The sequence below is a fragment of the Oryctolagus cuniculus genome, chromosome 2 (genome assembly GCF_051225735.1).
Source record: "Oryctolagus cuniculus isolate XC-2025 breed Fujian yellow rabbit chromosome 2, ASM5122573v1, whole genome shotgun sequence".
NCBI lineage: Eukaryota > Metazoa > Chordata > Mammalia > Lagomorpha > Leporidae > Oryctolagus > Oryctolagus cuniculus.
Genome location: NC_142868.1, coordinates 186,941,843 through 186,958,385, shown reverse-complemented (window position 1 = coordinate 186,958,385; position 16,543 = coordinate 186,941,843). Strand labels below are relative to the sequence as shown.

The following is a 16,543-nucleotide window of genomic DNA, read 5'->3' as shown; positions in this document are numbered from 1 at the left end:
GCCCTGGCTTTCTCTCGCTTCTCACACCCATCCTCCACATGCCCCGCGATTTCCCATGCCACCCCCTGCTCCTCATCACCCATGATTCCACGGTCTCGTGGTCTGGCAGGCAAGGTCGCCTGCCTTCCTGGGCTTGTTCCCATTATGCTCTGGGCGCCCGGTGGGTACTGTGATACACACCTAACATTTACCATCTCGACCATTTCTGAGGGCACAGCTGAATGGTATTTTGTACATTCACAATGTTGGACAACCGTCACCACTACTTTCAGAACACTCATCACCGCAAAGGAAATCCTTGACCCACCAAGGAGTCCCTTCCCAGCCCCCTTCCCCAGGCCCTTGCAACCACGGATCTACTGTTACTTTGCATTTGCTGGTCTGGGTGTTTCACGTCTATGGTGTTATGCAACACGGCTTGTTGTGATGGTGCCTTTGGCTCGGCTCCCCGTCTCCCAGGTTCACCCGTGCTGCAGTGCGTGTCCGCACTGCACCTGCTGCTGTCTCGTGGCCGAATGGCATCGCCCTGTACGCATGCACCTCTTGCGGATGCACTCACCAGCTGATGGCTGTTTGGGCTGCTTCCCCCTTTAGCTCTTGTGAATAGGGCCACCATGAATAATACTCCCGTGTGAGTTTTGTTTGAATGCCTGTCTTCGATTCATTTGCCTATATACCTAGGAGTGGGATTGCGAGGTCCTATCAGAATTCAGGGTAACATTTTGAGGGATGTTAACCATGCTGTCTGCCACAGTGATGGTACCACTTGCCATTCCCACCAGTAGCGTAGGAGGGTTCCAGCCTCTCTGTACCCTTAACCATTGTTTCTTACTCCCCTTTTAAAAACAAATTCTATCCATTTTCACAGATATGAGAGGTTTCTCATCATGGTTTTGACTTATGTTTTCCTGATGATCAATGATAGTCATTTAGCATATTTTCGTGTCTTTGTTGGCCCTTTGTATGTTTCCTTTAGAGAAATGCTGTTTAAGTCTCCTGCCCATATTGGATGATCTGTTTTGTTGTTGGGCTGTAAGAGCTCTTTATACTCATATATTCTGGACACTAGGCACTTTTAAGATATGGTTTGTAAGTATTCCCCCATTCCCTAGGCTGTCTTTTACTCTTTTCTTTTTAAAGATGTATTTATTTATTTGAAAGTCAGAGTTCCAGAGAGAGGGAGAGGTAGAGAAAGATCTTCCACCCACTGGTGGCCACAATGGATGGGGCTGGACCAGGGTGAGGCCAGGAGCCAGGAGCTTCTTCCAGGTTTCCTATGCAGGTAGCAGGGGTCTAAGTAGTTGGGCCACCTTCTGCTGCTCTAAACAGACCATTAGCAGGGAGATGGGTTGGAAGTGGAGCAGCTGGGACGTGGGATGCTTTTCCTGCTACACCACTATGCTCGCCTCCATTGTTCCCTCTTGATGGGGTCCTTTGAGGCACAAGAGTTTTTAATTTGATGAAATTTTATTTATTTAACTTTTGGCTACTTCTGCTTTTGGGTCATTTCTAAGAATCTGGTCGTAAAGATTTTGTTTTTCTTTTTTTCTAGATTTAGCCAGTATTTTTATAGTAGTAGCTCTTATATTTAGGCCTTTGATCCATTTTGAGTTAACTTTTGCATATGGTATGAGGCAGGGCCCAGTTTCATTCTTTTCCATGCGGATATCCTTCTGACACCATTTGTCAAAAAGACCATTCTGTCTGCATTGAATGACCTTGGTGTCCTTGTCAAGAACCCAGTGCCACAGTGTAGGAGTTTGTAGCTGGACTCTCAGGTCCACGCCATTGAAAAGACCCTGTCCCCCTGCCCCCACCTCACTGTCTTGACTCCGGCTTTGTTGCAAGTTTTCAAATCAGGAAGTATGAATTCTCCAACTTGTTCTTCAAGATTCCCTTGGTTACTTGGGGTCTTCTGCAATTCTTTATAATTGTTAAGATTACCTTTTCCATTTCTAAAAAAGCCCTTGAGATTTTGATACAGCTGGTGTTGAATCTATAGATCAATTTGGGGACTATGGCCATCCTAACAATATTCAGAGTTCTAATCACAAACATGGGATGTCTTTCTACTTCCTTAAGTCTTTTGTAAATTCTCTTAAAGTATTATGGTTTTCAGCACACAAGTCTTTCACTTCCGTGGTTAAATCCATTTCCAAGTAATTTATTCTTTTTGACGCTATTGTGAATGGAACTGTTAACTTCACTTTCATACTGTGCGCATAGAAATACAACTGATCTTCGCATGGTAATACTGTATCTTTCAGTTTCGTTGAATTCATGTATTAGCTATATGTGTAATAGTGTTTTGGCGGATTCTTCATCACATTGCGTTCATATGCAAATAGAGACATTTTACTGCCTTTTCGATCTGCACGCTTTTTCTTTCTCTTGCCTAACTGCTCTGGCTGGAACACCCAGTGCAATGTGCAAATGGGCATCTTGTCTCGTTCTCTCCATCTTAGGAGCAGGCTTTCAGTCTCTGCCCACGGCTCATCTCCCCACTGGCTCCAGGGTATCTGTCTCCCCGCCTTTGCTTGCTTAGTGCTCCAGCCTGCGCCACACCCACATCCCCAGCTCTGCCTCCACTTCCCAGTCAAATGCCGAATCCTTCAAACTAAGGGTTTTTCAGGAGTTCTCGAGCCTCTTTCATGCGGTCCCCCCCAGTCAGCATCTCTCCGGCCTGGCCCTCACCTACGGCGCTGACCACGGAGGCGGAGAGCACCTCACAGACGCTCAAGTCTTGAGAAGCTGTAGGAAGCTGACGAGATCAGATTTACTGAGAAGGGCCATGCTGGGCCTGCCTGGCAACAGGAAGAACAAATCCCCAACCCCAGGGCCCCACTGGCCCCAGAGAGAACTGAGGGCCCTCCAGGAAACAGGTATTCCAGGGCCCCTGGCTCCATGGCAGGTGGAGCCGCCTCCACTTCCTTTCCCTCTCAGCCCCAAAGAGCCCAGCCTGCTGCCCGTACCCCCAAGGCCAGGGACCGCTGTGGAGGCAGAGGCTTGAGACACACGCTCACACATGCATGCGCACACACACACACAAGTGGGTTCGGAGCATACCCCAGAAACAGAAGCCAGAATGAACAAGTCCAGTCAGCTAACCCCCACCCCGGCCTTGTCCCGTCTCCGCAGATTTGTCCCCTTCGGGAAGGCCTCTGGCTGTCACACAGTGGCCCTCACGGCGTGCAGCTGTTCCAGGCGGCTGCCCGACTTCAGCAGTTACGAGTAAGGCGACCACACACATCTACGTGCAGGCTTTGCATGAACCCAGTTCTCAGCTCCTTTGGGAAAGCCCCGAGGAGCACGGTTGCTGGGTTGGATGGTAATGTTTGGCTTTGTCCGTGGCTTTGTTTTGAACAGCTTGATTGAGGTTTTAATTTACATACGGCAAATAAATCCCATTTTATGCGTGCAGTCCGGCACGTTTACAGCCATCCTCATGTTCTAGGACACTCCCATCCCGAGAGGTTCTGTTCTACCCGCTTGTAGTCAATCGCCCTGGGCTCCCTACCCACCCCCGACCCTGGCCACCGTGGATCCGTCGTTTCTGTCACTTTGCCCTTTCTCGAATTCACTGAAACGGCTCCTACAGGGTAATTTTTGGGTCTGGCCTCTTTCGCTTGGCGTGTTACAGGCTCCCCTCTGCATGGCTGGACGGCGCTGGGAGGGGTGCGCGCACGCCGGTTCATGGGCATTTGGGGGGCTCCCTCTGGCTGGAGGGGGACTGATGGGATTCGTGCACTACTAACACTCACGGACGCATGTGTGTGTGGCTTTTTTTGGAAGGGAGGCGTGTGCCGGGCCGCTCCTGCTCCCATCCACAGGGAGTGGAGGAAGAGTTCAGGGAATCCAGAGCGGGAAGCAGCCCAAGGCACCTCCAGGCCCTCCCTTGTCCCTGAGGCCACAGGGCCACCGCAGCCTCCCTCGGTGACCGTTCTTCCCTGCCCTGCTCAGCAGTTGCTCCTGACAAAGGTCAGGGCCGAGAGAGGGAGGGCAGTGTGTTTATTTCTCCATCTCCATGGTGCCGGCAAGCACACTTGGTCTGTGTTGTGGGCCGGGCTCCCTCCTGGTCAGAACGGTTCCTTCCCGCAGCCCACGGCATCCCTAGATTTAGTGCCTCCTGGTCACTCCCCGGAGACCCCTAGACACCAGGCCCCCTTTGTGGGTCTCCAGGGGCTTTGCCTGGGCTGTCTGCCTTGATCCCCACTCCGCAGCGAGGTGCGGGAAGCCAATGTCACCTGCACATGGGCAGCCCGGGTCTCGGAGAAGCCAAGGGAAGGCAGCAAAGGACCTGGCCTCTCCTCTCTGCCGTGTCCGCCCTCCACACAGCAATGCCCCCGGGTCTGTGCTGGGCCCTCCCTGCTGGGGGGAGTGGGGGCACCTAACCCCTGGAGTCCCTGTTAGCACAACAGAAACCTAATTCTTCACACGCAGAATTGTGTCTTATGAAATTCACAGAAAATGTGAAAATATGAAAAAACTGCACGGCTTCCAAAACTTTTTTGCACTGAAACAAACTTGCCTTTTAATTCCAGTTTCCCCACACACTTCCAGATTTCTCCTCACCTAAAGGGTACCGCGTCCCAGGCACTGATTAAAGAATTTTACAAATACTAGCTCTCTTTAAACTTCTCACCACCCCGAAGAGGCAAGGGCCACTGCTTCCCCTCCCTTACGGCTAAGGAGGCTGAGGCACAGAGAGGGTGACTGTCTGCCCCGGGTCACACAGCCAGGAGGCCACAGAGCCACAGAACCAGCTCTGCACTTCCCTGTCCATGGGTTTGGCAGCTTTTCCAGTCGTTACATTTTTCTCACAGTTTTATTGATGAATAATTTATAGCCCATAACAATCCATCCATTTTATGTGTACAATTAAATGTTAGTAAACTTTTTAAAAAACCTTTATTTATTTGAAAGGCAGAGTTACAGAGAGGCAGAGGCAGAGAGAGACAAAGAGAGAGGTCTTCAGTCTGCTGGTTCACTCCCCAAATGGCTGCAATGACCAGAGCTGGGCCGATCCGAAGCCAGGAGCCAGGAGCTTCTTCTGGGTCTCCCACATTGGTGCAGGGGCCCAATTACTTGGGTCATCTTCCACTGCTTTCCCAGGCCACAGCAGAGAGCTGGATCGGAGGTGGAGCAGCCGGGACTCAAACCGGCACCCATATGGGATGCCAGCACTGCAGGCAGTGGATTTTCCCGCTATACCACAGCGCTGGCCCTATTAGTAAACTTTTAGAACTGTGCAAACCTCAGATTTTAGACGGTTTCTGTCACCCAAGAACATCCTCGGTGCCCATCACTGTCCATCTGGCCACCGCTCGTTCCAACCCCAGCCTGAGCTAACTCCTGGTTGACTTGGTCCCTAGGGATGTGTGCTCCGCTGAGCCGGGCCGCCTCACTCGGCGAGGTTTCAGGGTTCAGTGTGAGGCTGTGGCGTGCATCACTGCTCCGCCCCTCCCAAGGCTGCGCAGTAGCCACCCTGCGGACAGAGCATGCTGCTTGTCCAGCCGACAGCTAAGGACTCGCTTTCTGGCTGTGGTGAGCACAGCTGCTAACATCTGTGTGCACATCTTCAGGAGGCCCTACGAGGGTGGTCACAAAGTGCACGGAAAACGCAACCACCAGAGTTTCTTTTGGTGTAAAGCACTCTGAGGTCCAGGCGTAGCTTTTTCAAGATGTGCATCTCCCACAAGCTTCTGAAGACTCCGTGTGCTTCTAGTTCTCTTTCGGTCTATACCTAAGAGTGAAATTGCTAGGGGGTACAGTAAGTTTATGTTCCATTTCTTAAAAACTAGCCAAACATATATGTGTGTGTGTGTACTATATATTTAACCAAAATGCAGAGGCATGTTCCATTGCTACTCCCATGGAATTTTACAGCCTGCGACCTGGTTTGAACCAGGGTCACCCCCACCCCAGACCAAGCTATTGCAATAGTCTTCACACAGCCTGACCAGTAAAACGAGGTCCTGGTAGGCAGGCGCTGAGTCACGCTTGGCCCCTTGGCCGCTGTGGATAAGCCCAGAAACAGGTGCACAAGAACTCAGCTGTTCTATTCCCCAGTCTTCAAAACATAGCTCTCTGGGACCTAGCACACTCATTAGGAGAAATCAGCCAAGCGACTTCTTAAACCAAAAGAAAGCCCAGGAACGTACTACACACGGGGAGGCGTCAGGAGCCCGCTCTCCGGAGATGGCAGGGGCAAAGGAAGCCTTAGGGTCCAGGCACTGCAGCTCCGTCAGAGCTTTTCCAATCTCACAGGCCCAGCGAGAGGACGATGGGGAGGGAAGCCCCAGGAGCTGGCTGCCTGGGCAAGCCATCAGGCCAGGCTCTGAGCAGCAGGTGCCAACCAGGGAAAGCCTTCCCCGAAGCTGTGCCACCCCGCAGGAAGGCAAGCTGCTCTCCCACTGTCAACCAGCACAGCTCTGCACCCCCACGCTCCATCTCGTGCCCCATATAACTCCGAGAAGTTACTTCACTACCCTGTAAAGACATGGGACTTTAGATTGACAGGCTCCAGCATTTTTGCTGGCAGCTGCCAAAGACAGACCTCATCATCACACACGTGTCCAGCCATGCTACCCTGCCCTGACAGCGCCCCCCTAGGACAGGCTGTGAAAACGCAGGTGCCTGCCAACCAGAGGCCACGGTTTTGCGGGACAGGATGGGACGCTGCCTGCCTGAGTTTACTGCTGAGTGCCAGGCACGCAGGTCATTTCACTGAGCCAAAGAGTGTCCCTTCAAACCCAGGCCCACCTGGAACACGAGAAGATCGTTTTCTTTGGAAATAGGGTCTGTGCAGATATCATCGAGGTAATATGAAGCCATGGGAGATAAGGAGGGCATTCTAGAGCCATGACTGGGGTTGTTACAAGAGGGAAATTCGCAGAGTCACAGAGCAGGCTGCGTGTAAACACACAGGACAGAAGGCGGAGGCACGGAGCGGAGTAATGCAGAGACCAGCTCAGGACCCCTGCAGTGCCATCAAGTTCCAGATGCCACCAGGAGCAAGGCTGGCCACCCCGTGCCCCGGGCCTTCCGAGAGACCACAGCCCTGCCAGTACCTTCACTTTAGACGTCTGGCCCCAGAGCTATGGGAGAATCCACACTGTCGTTTGAAGCCACCCAGTTTGTGAAGCATTGTCCCAGCAGCCCCAAGAAACCGGCGCCAAGACCAAAAGCCTGAGCCCTGGCTGCACCCAACAAGCTGTGCAGGTGTGGCAGGTGGCAGAGAGGGCTGCGTGGAGGAGGCGGCACCTCTTTTAGCTGTGTCTGAGGTTTGGGAAGAAAGCCCAGAGAAGTGAACGGAACAGGGTGCAGCGTGGCGTCTGGTAGGATCAGCTTTAATGGCTCAGGTTTTCCATCCTTGCATCCTGCACTGTGCCTGGAACAGGCCCTGCATGTGGCCGGTCCCTGGGGATGCTCCCTGCTGGCTGCCCTGGACTCTGGTGTCCCCTGAGCACCACAGTGGTGCCTTCCACACGGCGCAGTTTGGGTCCTGGTCCTGCTCCCAGTGGCTTGGTCTCCCGTCCCACTCTGTGGCTGGCATGCAGCACAGCTGGGTGGGCTGACCTGCTTTTTCTCTGCTTTCCGAAGCCTCCCTGTGCCTGATTCCCCATGTTTGGCAGGACACAGTCCCTGTACACAGCAGGTGCCTAATGGATACCGGGTGTTTGGCTCGAGCTCTCTATGAGAGAAAAGAGGCAAGGGGACTGGCCAGCTGGGCTGCAGACAGCCAACATGGCTTTACTGTAGAAGCAGTCCGGAGGCTGTGCAGGCAGCAGGCCTCTGACAGCTGTCAACAGAGACCCCGCAACCCCTATTCCAGGAAGTGCAGCTTTATCTGAGGTGTCACCCCAAAAATGCCAGTTCCCTGGCTGTCTCGGCCAAGGTCAGCCACGCAGGAGAGATGGCTATTTGCACTCTGAGTCACAGCACACGCCAGGCCAGTCCCAGGCAGGCTCCCTCTGGGGACAGGGACAGTGACCAGCCTGCCGAAACACCCGCAGGCACGAACAGGACTTCACAGTCTACCTGGCCCCTTCCCACAAGCCCAAGTGCGTCTCCTCACTGAGCACTTGAGCTGAGGGGCACCACAGCCAGGGCTGGACTGGAACCCGGCTCCTTCCAGGTCCTCGGAGCCCGACCAACCTTTGCTTTACCTACTGGCTGGCCCCTCGCTCAGCTTCCCCCAGCCACAGGCCTCAGGGAGGTGAGTGGGGATGGTCTGGAGCCAGCAGCCGGCAGTTTCTGGAACCATCCAAAGCCTGACGCTCACAGCTTGGCCTATCAAGGGGCTATGAGGGCTGTCCATGCCTGCTCTGGGTAGTCGGCACCCACACAGAAACAAGCAGCACCGGGATGCACCTGCTGTCTAGCTAGGGCCACAGGCCAAGGGACATGCTGCTAGCCCAACCCTCCTCTTTCCCAGCAGGTGCTGAGCTGGGCAGCTGGCGACCTGGAGATCTGAGTTCAACTCCACGTCAGCCCCGCCCGGAGATGTTGACACATGCCCACCTGGGCACGGAATCTGGACTGTACCCTCTCTTCTGTGTCTGGCTTGAGGGCTGCGGCCTCAGGGTCAGCCAGCAGGCACGCGGGGTGAACTGGGTCCCAGGTGCCCTGCACTGACAAGGTCTCAGGACACCAGAACTCGACAGGCAGCCACTCTCCGGCGGAGCCCACGACACGGGCCTGGCCAGGACCCGCCCTAGCACGGGGGCTTTCCAGAACCAACCGACCCGAGTTTACGGCTTCCTGAGAGAACAATGGCGGGAGGGAGCGTGGGACGCCAGCCACGGGCGGTACATCCTGTCCACAGCCTCACAACAGGCTTACAAAATAAACAAGTGTCGCTGTCCCAAACAAAACCCGGTTCCTGTCCATAGCGAGCCCTCTGCTGCAGGTTCTGGGACTGCACAGTCTTTCTCTCAAAAGCCCAGCCACCCGTCCTTGGGGCCTGGACTCCAATCTTAGCTACGAGATCCCAGCCCAAGTCACAGCTCACACAGCCTGTGGCCGCCCCAACTACCTGGGCAGCCGCTTCTCCAGGGCACGCCAGCTTGCAGAGCTGCCTGGCCCTGGCAGGAGGGCGGAGGCCAGGCCAAGTTTCCCTGCCCTGGGGGTGAAGGGGCCTCAGGCCAGATGCAAGCCCACAGCGATCCCTGCTGGTCCCTGCTTTGGGGAGACGGGAGGTGAGGGCTGGGGGGCAGGCAGGTCCTGGCTGAGCAGTTACTGGCCTAGGTCCCTGGGCCTCCTGCCTCAAGTTCCATGGTGGGAAAGAATGACCAGAACCCTCCCTTTCCCCTCCCTCCCCTACCAAGCAGCAGCCTGGTTGAGTCCATTGCTTTATTCCAAAATATTTTTTTTATTTTCTTCAAAAACTTTTACTCAAAAGGCAGAAAGGGGAGGCGGGGGACAGAGCGAGAGCTTTCCCTTCTGGCTTACTCCCTGAACGCCCCACAACACCCAGGACTGGGTCAGGCTGAAGCCAGGAGCCCGGGTCTTAGCCTGGGTCTCCCGTGTAGGTGGCAGGGATCAGCACCTGAGCCAACCCCAGCTGCTTCCCCCGGTGCACGTCAGCAGGTAGCTGGTTTGGAAACGGAGTCCGGACTCAAGCCAGGCACGTGGCTGAGATGTGGGAGTGCCGAGTGCCTGCCCTGATCCCGGGGTTCTCAAGGACAGCCCCACCGTCCGTCTGCCCCGTGTCCCTCAGCCCAGGCACAGAAAGGCACAGGCAACAGATGTGGGAATGAGCACCAGCAGAGAGTGCACAGGACGACGGACGGGCCAGCAGCTCATGGACTTGTAGGTGAGAACTGAGAACTGAGCCACAGCTGGAGCCTGGGTCTCTGGGGAGCCCATGCTTCCCTGAGGAGTCCAGAGACCACCAGACCCTGAGGAGGCTGGGCCCACGGCAGGTGAACCTATGCCAGAGGGCAGGCCAGGTCCATCAGGGCGCCTGGCCAGGGAACCAGGCCTCTCCCATCATCCTGCCCTGCCCCGCTCTGCTCCTTTCTGACTCCACCCAGTCTAGTGGGAGGGGGCAGGGGTCGGGAGGGGAGAGCTGGAGTCAGCACGAGGTGGGTGGCCTCCTGCTGCTCCAGCAAGAGTGTGGGGCCTATGGATGGGGAGGGGCACTACTTTAGCCTGCTCCACCACCTCAGATCCTCTCCCACTGCTGGGGCAGGGGTGGCAAGATGGCCTGCTCAGGACTGGCCAGGGGACAGGGGACAGCTCAGACTCAGCGCTCCTGGCCCTGCAGGTCCTGGCACAGGGAGGAGCTTGGCATACTGGAGATTGGGCTATCTCCAGGCCTACAGGGAGGCAGGACAGAGCCAATGGACACCAGAGACCGCATCTCATTAATGATGGCGTTTCATTAAAAACTGGCTCTGAACGGGAAGAACACATGCAGGAGGCCACCCTGACCTCCTCTGCTCCCTGGAACGTCCCGCTGAGCGATCAGGGCGCTGAGCTCTGGGAGACACCTGAGGCCGTGGCCTGCCCTGGCACGTGCCCCACTGGGGACAGGTCACCGAGGAGCAGAAGCCTGAGCACACTGTATACCCCTGGGGACAGGAAGCCCCACCCAAGCCCCAGGCCCAGCAGAGCTCTGGGGCGTGCACGGCCCACTCTGCTGAGAGGGCGATGGTGGATGCTGGCTCTGTGTGCAGAGGCCCAAGGAGGCCGTGACCTGGCCAGGCCCTTCCTGGGAAAGCAAGAGGGAGGAAGTCTGGGGCCTGGCAGGGGTCCAACTTGTCCCCATAGAGCTGGCAACCGGAAGAGGCTCAGGAGGGGCGAACATCAGCACACCCCAGACTTCTGGGCTCTCCTGCCCAGCATCCCTCTCCCGGGAGGCCCACGACAGCGCCCACCCTGAGCGCAGGGACCTGCCACCCTCAGCCCAGGACCAGGCCAGCTGGGTCCTCTGTTCCATGCTGGGCTGGCAGACTCAGAGGGCACAAGGGAGACGCCCTCCCAGAGCTGCTGCCCCCAAATCCAACCTCTCCTTGGGGCCGGGCTCCTGGCTTGCCAGGCACCCCACACTCACTCTCCTCTCCATGCCGACGTGAGCTGTGACAGTGTGGGCTCCTGTGGTGACCTCTGCTTGACCCCTGAGCCTGGGATAAAGGGAGCAATGCAGTGTAGGGTCCCAGGGCTCGGGGTCCCCTCCCCTCCCTCGGAGATTTCATTAAAAATAGCCCTGGACATGAAGAGCATACCCAAGGGGGCCACCACGGCATCCCACCAGGCACCCTCCACTCACACAGGCAGGAGGGCCTCCAGGCCCGGCCCGGCACCAGCTGGGGGTCAGAAGAGGCTGGGGGCGGCCTGGGCAGGAGCATCGTGATCCCGGATGTACTGCAAGATGTCCATCTCGTCCATGGCTTGGATCTGCTGCTGCTGCTTCGGCTGCCCTGCCACGGCTTCCGGGGGGCTTGCTTTGGGGGGCAGTGCTGGTTTTCTGGGCAGTGCTGGCTTGGCTGCCACCGGCGGCTTGGGCTTGGGCTTGGGCTGGGGCTGGGGCTGGGGCTGGGGCTCAGCCCCCAGGTTCAGAATCTGGTCCAAATCCTCTTCCACTCTGAGGGACCAAAGGGAGCAGCCCTGAGCATGGTCAGCCCCTGCAAAAGGAGCAGGAGCCCTGGCAAAGCCACGCCCCCCATGGGTGCTGGGCGGCTGCAGGGAGCCAGCAAGCCCACCCTAAAGGTGCTGCCCCTGCAGCCCCTTCAGAAATGGCCGCCACTGCCACTGTCACTGCGGGCGGCTCTGTGCCCAGCACCTCGGACGCATGACTGCACTTCACCCTCAGAGCCCCTGGCAGGCAGGAAGGGGAGCCACAGGGGCAAGGGCCACCAGAGGGGACGCTAAGTGGCAGCAGCTGAGCCAGCTCTGGAGAAGGCAGCAGCAGAGAGCAAGGGTCTGGAGGTGGGAAGGGGATGGTGGGAGGCAGCCGCAGGGTCCGTGCCTGGGCCATACAGCCGACGGCTGCACAGACGCCAGCAGGGCTGGGAAGGTGCAGGAGCAGAGGAGGCGCCTTTCACCAGGGCCACTCTCTGGTCTGCAGGCCTGGCAGAGGCTGTGTGCGTGTGCAGGACCAGCTGCTGAGGGCTGTCCTGCCTGCTCCCAGAGTCACTCTCTGGCACAGCCCCCTCCCCTAGACCGAGAGAATCCGGAGCCCACGTGGATGGCCGAGAAACAAACACAGGTGTCCTCCTGGTCCAGATGCAGCAGGTGCAGCCCAGGCCAGGCCTTCACAAAGAGCGGCCACCTTGGGCTCTGGTCCGGTTCAGGAAGCTCCGCCCGAGGACAGGCTGCTCCCGAGTTCCCACCAGGCACATGGCCCTTCCTGGCCAACAAGGGGCAGGAGCCGGCTCCCCCATACCCTCACCAGGAAAAGCTCACGGGAACTGAATTATCCTCGAACAGAGGCACCTGGGGAAATAAAGCAGCAGCCCACAGCTGGTTGGCTTCAGACTTCCACATTAGGCTGCTTGGCAAAGCAGCTGAATCCTTGGGAAGGATCGGAACAGAAGCAGGATCTGCTCTGAGGTGGGCGGTGGTGGGTGGCAGCCACAGTAGGAGGTGGTCCAGTGGCTCTTTTTTTTTTTTTTTTTTTTTTGGACAGGCAGAGTGGACAGTGAGAGAGAGAGAGAGACAGAGAGAAAGGTCTTCCTTGAACCAATGGCCGTTGCGGCCAGCGCACCGCGCTGATCCAATGGCAGGAGCCAGGTGCTTATCCTGGACTCCCATGGGGTGCAGGGCCCAAGCACTTGGGCCATCCTCCACTGCACTCCCGGGCCACAGCAGAGAGCTGGCCTGGAAGAGGGGCAACCGGGACAGAATCCGGCGCCCCGACCGGGACTAGAACCCGGCGTGCCGGCCCCGCAAGGCGGAGGATTAGCCTAGTGAGCCGCGGTGCCGGCCTAGTGGCTCTTGGGATGCGGGGACACCCAGGGCACCCCCCTTTCCAAGCACCCTGTTACCATTGGGCTCCCTGGGTCACGACTAACAACAGGTTCCATGAATGCCAAGTCCAAGGCCCCTCTTTGCCAGGCCCAGCCAGGGAGAGGTCAACCTGAGAGATGCCAGATCAAGATCAAAGGTCGGCCCCGTGTGGCCAGAGCCCTGCTGGGCACCGCCCCTGCTGCCCGGGGACAGCTGAGGCTGAGGCCAGTGATGGAATGGCCGTGGTGGCAAAGCACGAGTGGATGAGTCACCACCGGAGGGTCTTTTGCGACAGAAAGCCGACTGCTGCCTGGACAGTCACAGGGCAGACACAAACAAGAACGGAACATGGTTCCTGCTCTCGGGACGCCGGGTGTGTGTAAAATGAAGAGGGTGCAGAGACTCGCCAGGCGCTGCAGGAGGCTGAGAGGCAGTAGCACACAGGAAGGGCCCCGGGGCCCAGCAAGAACCTGAATCTGCTCACCACCCAGCCACAGGGCCCCGTTCAACCCTCACTGCGCTGGGCTCTGCAGAACACAGGGCACCAGGTCATGGCTTTAGAACGGATGATGCCACCGAGGTCCCACGCATGCTGCCCCACGGGGACCCGCACAGTATGGCCCTGCCACTCCTGGGGCTGGTGCCAGCATCTGCCTCTCTGTGCCTTGGTTTCACCCCCTAACAAAAATTCCCAGCCGCTCCCTGCCTGCCAGGATGTCGGGGCGAGGACACAGTGGGAGAGCGAACAGATGCCAGGGACCTTGGGGATATGGAAATACGAGGAGCTGTCGCGATGACTCAGGCTTGGCGGGCGCCCCACACTGCTAACGAGGGGCACGGATGACAACCTCCCGGGACGGCACGCCTCGGTGCCACTGTTCCTGGAAAGAGGCAGCTCGGCCTCCCTAGATTACCCAGCACAGCCCTGTGGCACGGGGCGTGCACAAAGCCAAGCGTGTACAGAAGCCAAGGAGAACCTGCGGCCTCCTCTCCAAGGGCTCGAGAGCCCCCATGGAGAGGGGTGGCCTGCACAGCGTGGCAGGAGCTGTGGCCTCAGGCAGGGGACCTCTCCCACAGTCCACTTTCTGAGAAACGCAGAGGACAGCACCTACGTGGGGGCTGCTGTGAGCTCACGCGCTGGGTCTCGCTCACCAAGAGTTGCGGGAACGGCAGCCATCATCTATGCACGCTGTCTCCTGCCACCTCCTTCCTGCTGATGCCCACCACCCGGGCAGACAGGCCAGTGGACAGTACGTCTGTGCATTGCTCCCTCCAGAGAGCCGCACGCTGCCCAGAGTCCCCAACTCGCTCGTGCCAGCGACGGCTGCCCTTGAAGTTATGATTCCATGATCTTCCATGTAAACTATCACAATATACAAACTATTACAAAGAAAAAGACTGCTGTGTGCATGAACTTCGCTCTTTCTGGAGCCGGCCAGGCTGCCCTGGGTGAGCAACCCTCCTCCTGGAGCCCTGCACCCCGGAGCCCTCTTGGCCATGTACAGCCACAGCTTCCCATGGGTGTCAGGCCAGGCTCCCTCCCCAGGACGGGTCCCCGGCTTTTCCTGAGCTGCCAAAGCCCCACTGGGACAGGTGGTACCTGAACAGCTCCTCGGAGGCAGCTCTGGGGCCTGGGCTGGATGCGGGCCTTCCACTCTGGTGGGCAGCGGGCAGCAGTAAGGGGTCACCCAGGGGCACGGCCCCACCAAGGTCAGGATCATCGAACAGCTTCAGGGCTGTGGGCGAGGCAGCGGCAGAGCGGTCAGAGGAAGCCGTGGCCCACCCTCAGCGCCAGGTGCAGGGTGAGGAGGGTCGGGTCTGGCTTTGCTGGGCACTTGGGAGAGGGTGCAGCTGGGGACAGGAGGACGGCGAGGGGACAGTGGCTCGACAAGGGCCTGGCTCAGTTTCGAGTCCTTGCAGGCTTTCCATCTGCCAGCTCTGCACTGGGCCCTCGGTGCAGGTGACAAACCAGAGGCACACGCGGGCTCACAGCTGGCCAGAGCCCACGTCCCACCCGCATGCGGACTGGAGGCTCCAGGAACTCCAGATGCAACCCAGGCAACACAGACAGCCGTCTCCTCTGCTGAGGGGTGCTGGGAACACTTGTGCAGCCGCAGAATGTTCCAGACTGTGGGGACACGTGCGAGGCTGGGCTTCTCCAGAGGCAAATCTCCATCAGCCTGGTCTCTAGCTAACCCGAGTGTAGCAGGGGGCACTCTCGCACCCTGTTTGTGCAGGACGGATCCAAAGCCCGCTGGGCGACACGGCCGGTCACTGAGCCCATACCAGAGCGGGGGGGACACACCCTGGGTACTTACGGTCTGTGGGAGGCTCGTCCTCCACGTGGCCCTGGGAGGAGACCTTCCTACCAGGGCTGAAGAGCCCCTGGTCAGGGTCCACCTCCTCATCGAAGATGGTGAGCCGGGGCCGGGGCCGCTGCGAGGGCTGGGCCTTCGCCGCCACTTCCGGGCGCTTCTTGGGTTTCTTGGAGCTGGAGAATCAGAGACAAAACACAAAGGTGAGAATTTCTCCTCACAGCCCAGCTGGCCTGCTCGGCCTGCACAGGCACCAGGCCTGGCCAGGGACCTATGGGACACCGAAGAGTAGAGAAGACCGGGACTGAAGGGGGCCCCAGGAGGGCCTGGAGGGGCCAGACCAGAGCAACCCAGGTGGGGTCAGAGAGGCTGTCCCCCGATCTCAGGCAGCAGGGCAGGGAGTCGAAGGGACACTGCTGTGATCGGATGACAGAGTGGTGAGACACTTGCTACCAGTAGGGGCCGCATCTGTGCTGGGAAAGTGGTCATGTCAGGAAGAGCAGGTGTCTCGAGTAGACCCTGACAGCTCAGCTCGCTGCAGAGTCACGGGACAGAAGACGTGCTCTGCTTCCAAAGGCTGGGGAGCACCTGGTCCAGCACCCAGGGGCCAGGGCAGAGGGCCACACTCCACAGCAGCCAGGGCTGGACCAAGCGCCGAAAGCAGCAGGTGAGTCCCTTTTGCCCACCCAGCCCTTGGAGTGGCGTGGCCGCTGTCCTCCTAGCACGCACTGGGCAGCCCTCCTTCAGGACGCCCCTCTGGGACTCAGTCCTGCTCAGCTCTGCCACCCCAGGGCCCACTGCACCCTGCAGGCCCTGCTGGGCGGAAGCTCTGGGAGGCCGGGGAGTGGGCGTGGCAGCCAGCGACCTCGCTTGCTCGTGTTGCCAGGTACTCCCGAATGGCACCCGTCACCAAGAGCGATACCACCCGTGAGCTGGTAAATGAGTCAGCGACCGTGGTTTTATTTTAACAAGCTGAGCCAATCCCTGCTGCTGATGCCCATGTTAGCCATTCAGGGTTCCTGCAAGCGATGACAATAAGCTTCTTACTGGAAACGGGAGCTCCACGGGCCCGTCTGCCTCGCGGGCAGTTCCACTGCGCTGAGGTCACCGTCTGAGCTCATGCTGCCAACACTGGGTGGCAAAACTGTGCCGCGAGACTGCTGCTGCCCTCGGCGTAACCCAGATTAAACCATGGCGACAAAAATGACAGGGTGGCCCGGGGGCTGGAGGGCAGAGTGCCGGGCGGCAGCCATTCCCACGGTCTGGAGTCCAGC

General features: G+C 58.1%; 1 protein-coding gene across 2 annotated transcripts in view; it reads right to left on the bottom strand.

The window, feature by feature from the left end:
• Nucleotides 1-9,353: 9,353 nt before the first annotated feature.
• The window catches only part of HS1BP3 (HCLS1 binding protein 3), a 28,943-nt gene continuing 21,753 nt past the window's right edge, over nucleotides 9,354-16,543 (bottom strand). The window contains exons 5-8 of one of the 2 annotated variants that reach the window (XM_017340907.4): nucleotides 15,273-15,445; nucleotides 14,555-14,690; nucleotides 11,276-11,590; nucleotides 9,354-11,129 (exon numbers count right to left, since the gene is read on the bottom strand). In XM_017340907.4, coding sequence (XP_017196396.3) covers nucleotides 11,320-11,590; nucleotides 14,555-14,690; nucleotides 15,273-15,445 — 580 coding nt within the window. In that variant the 3' untranslated portion in view covers nucleotides 9,354-11,129; nucleotides 11,276-11,319. Of the gene's footprint in view, nucleotides 11,591-14,554; nucleotides 14,691-15,272; nucleotides 15,446-16,543 lie in introns of both variants that reach the window. The other variant, XM_002710053.6, reaches the window with a different exon arrangement.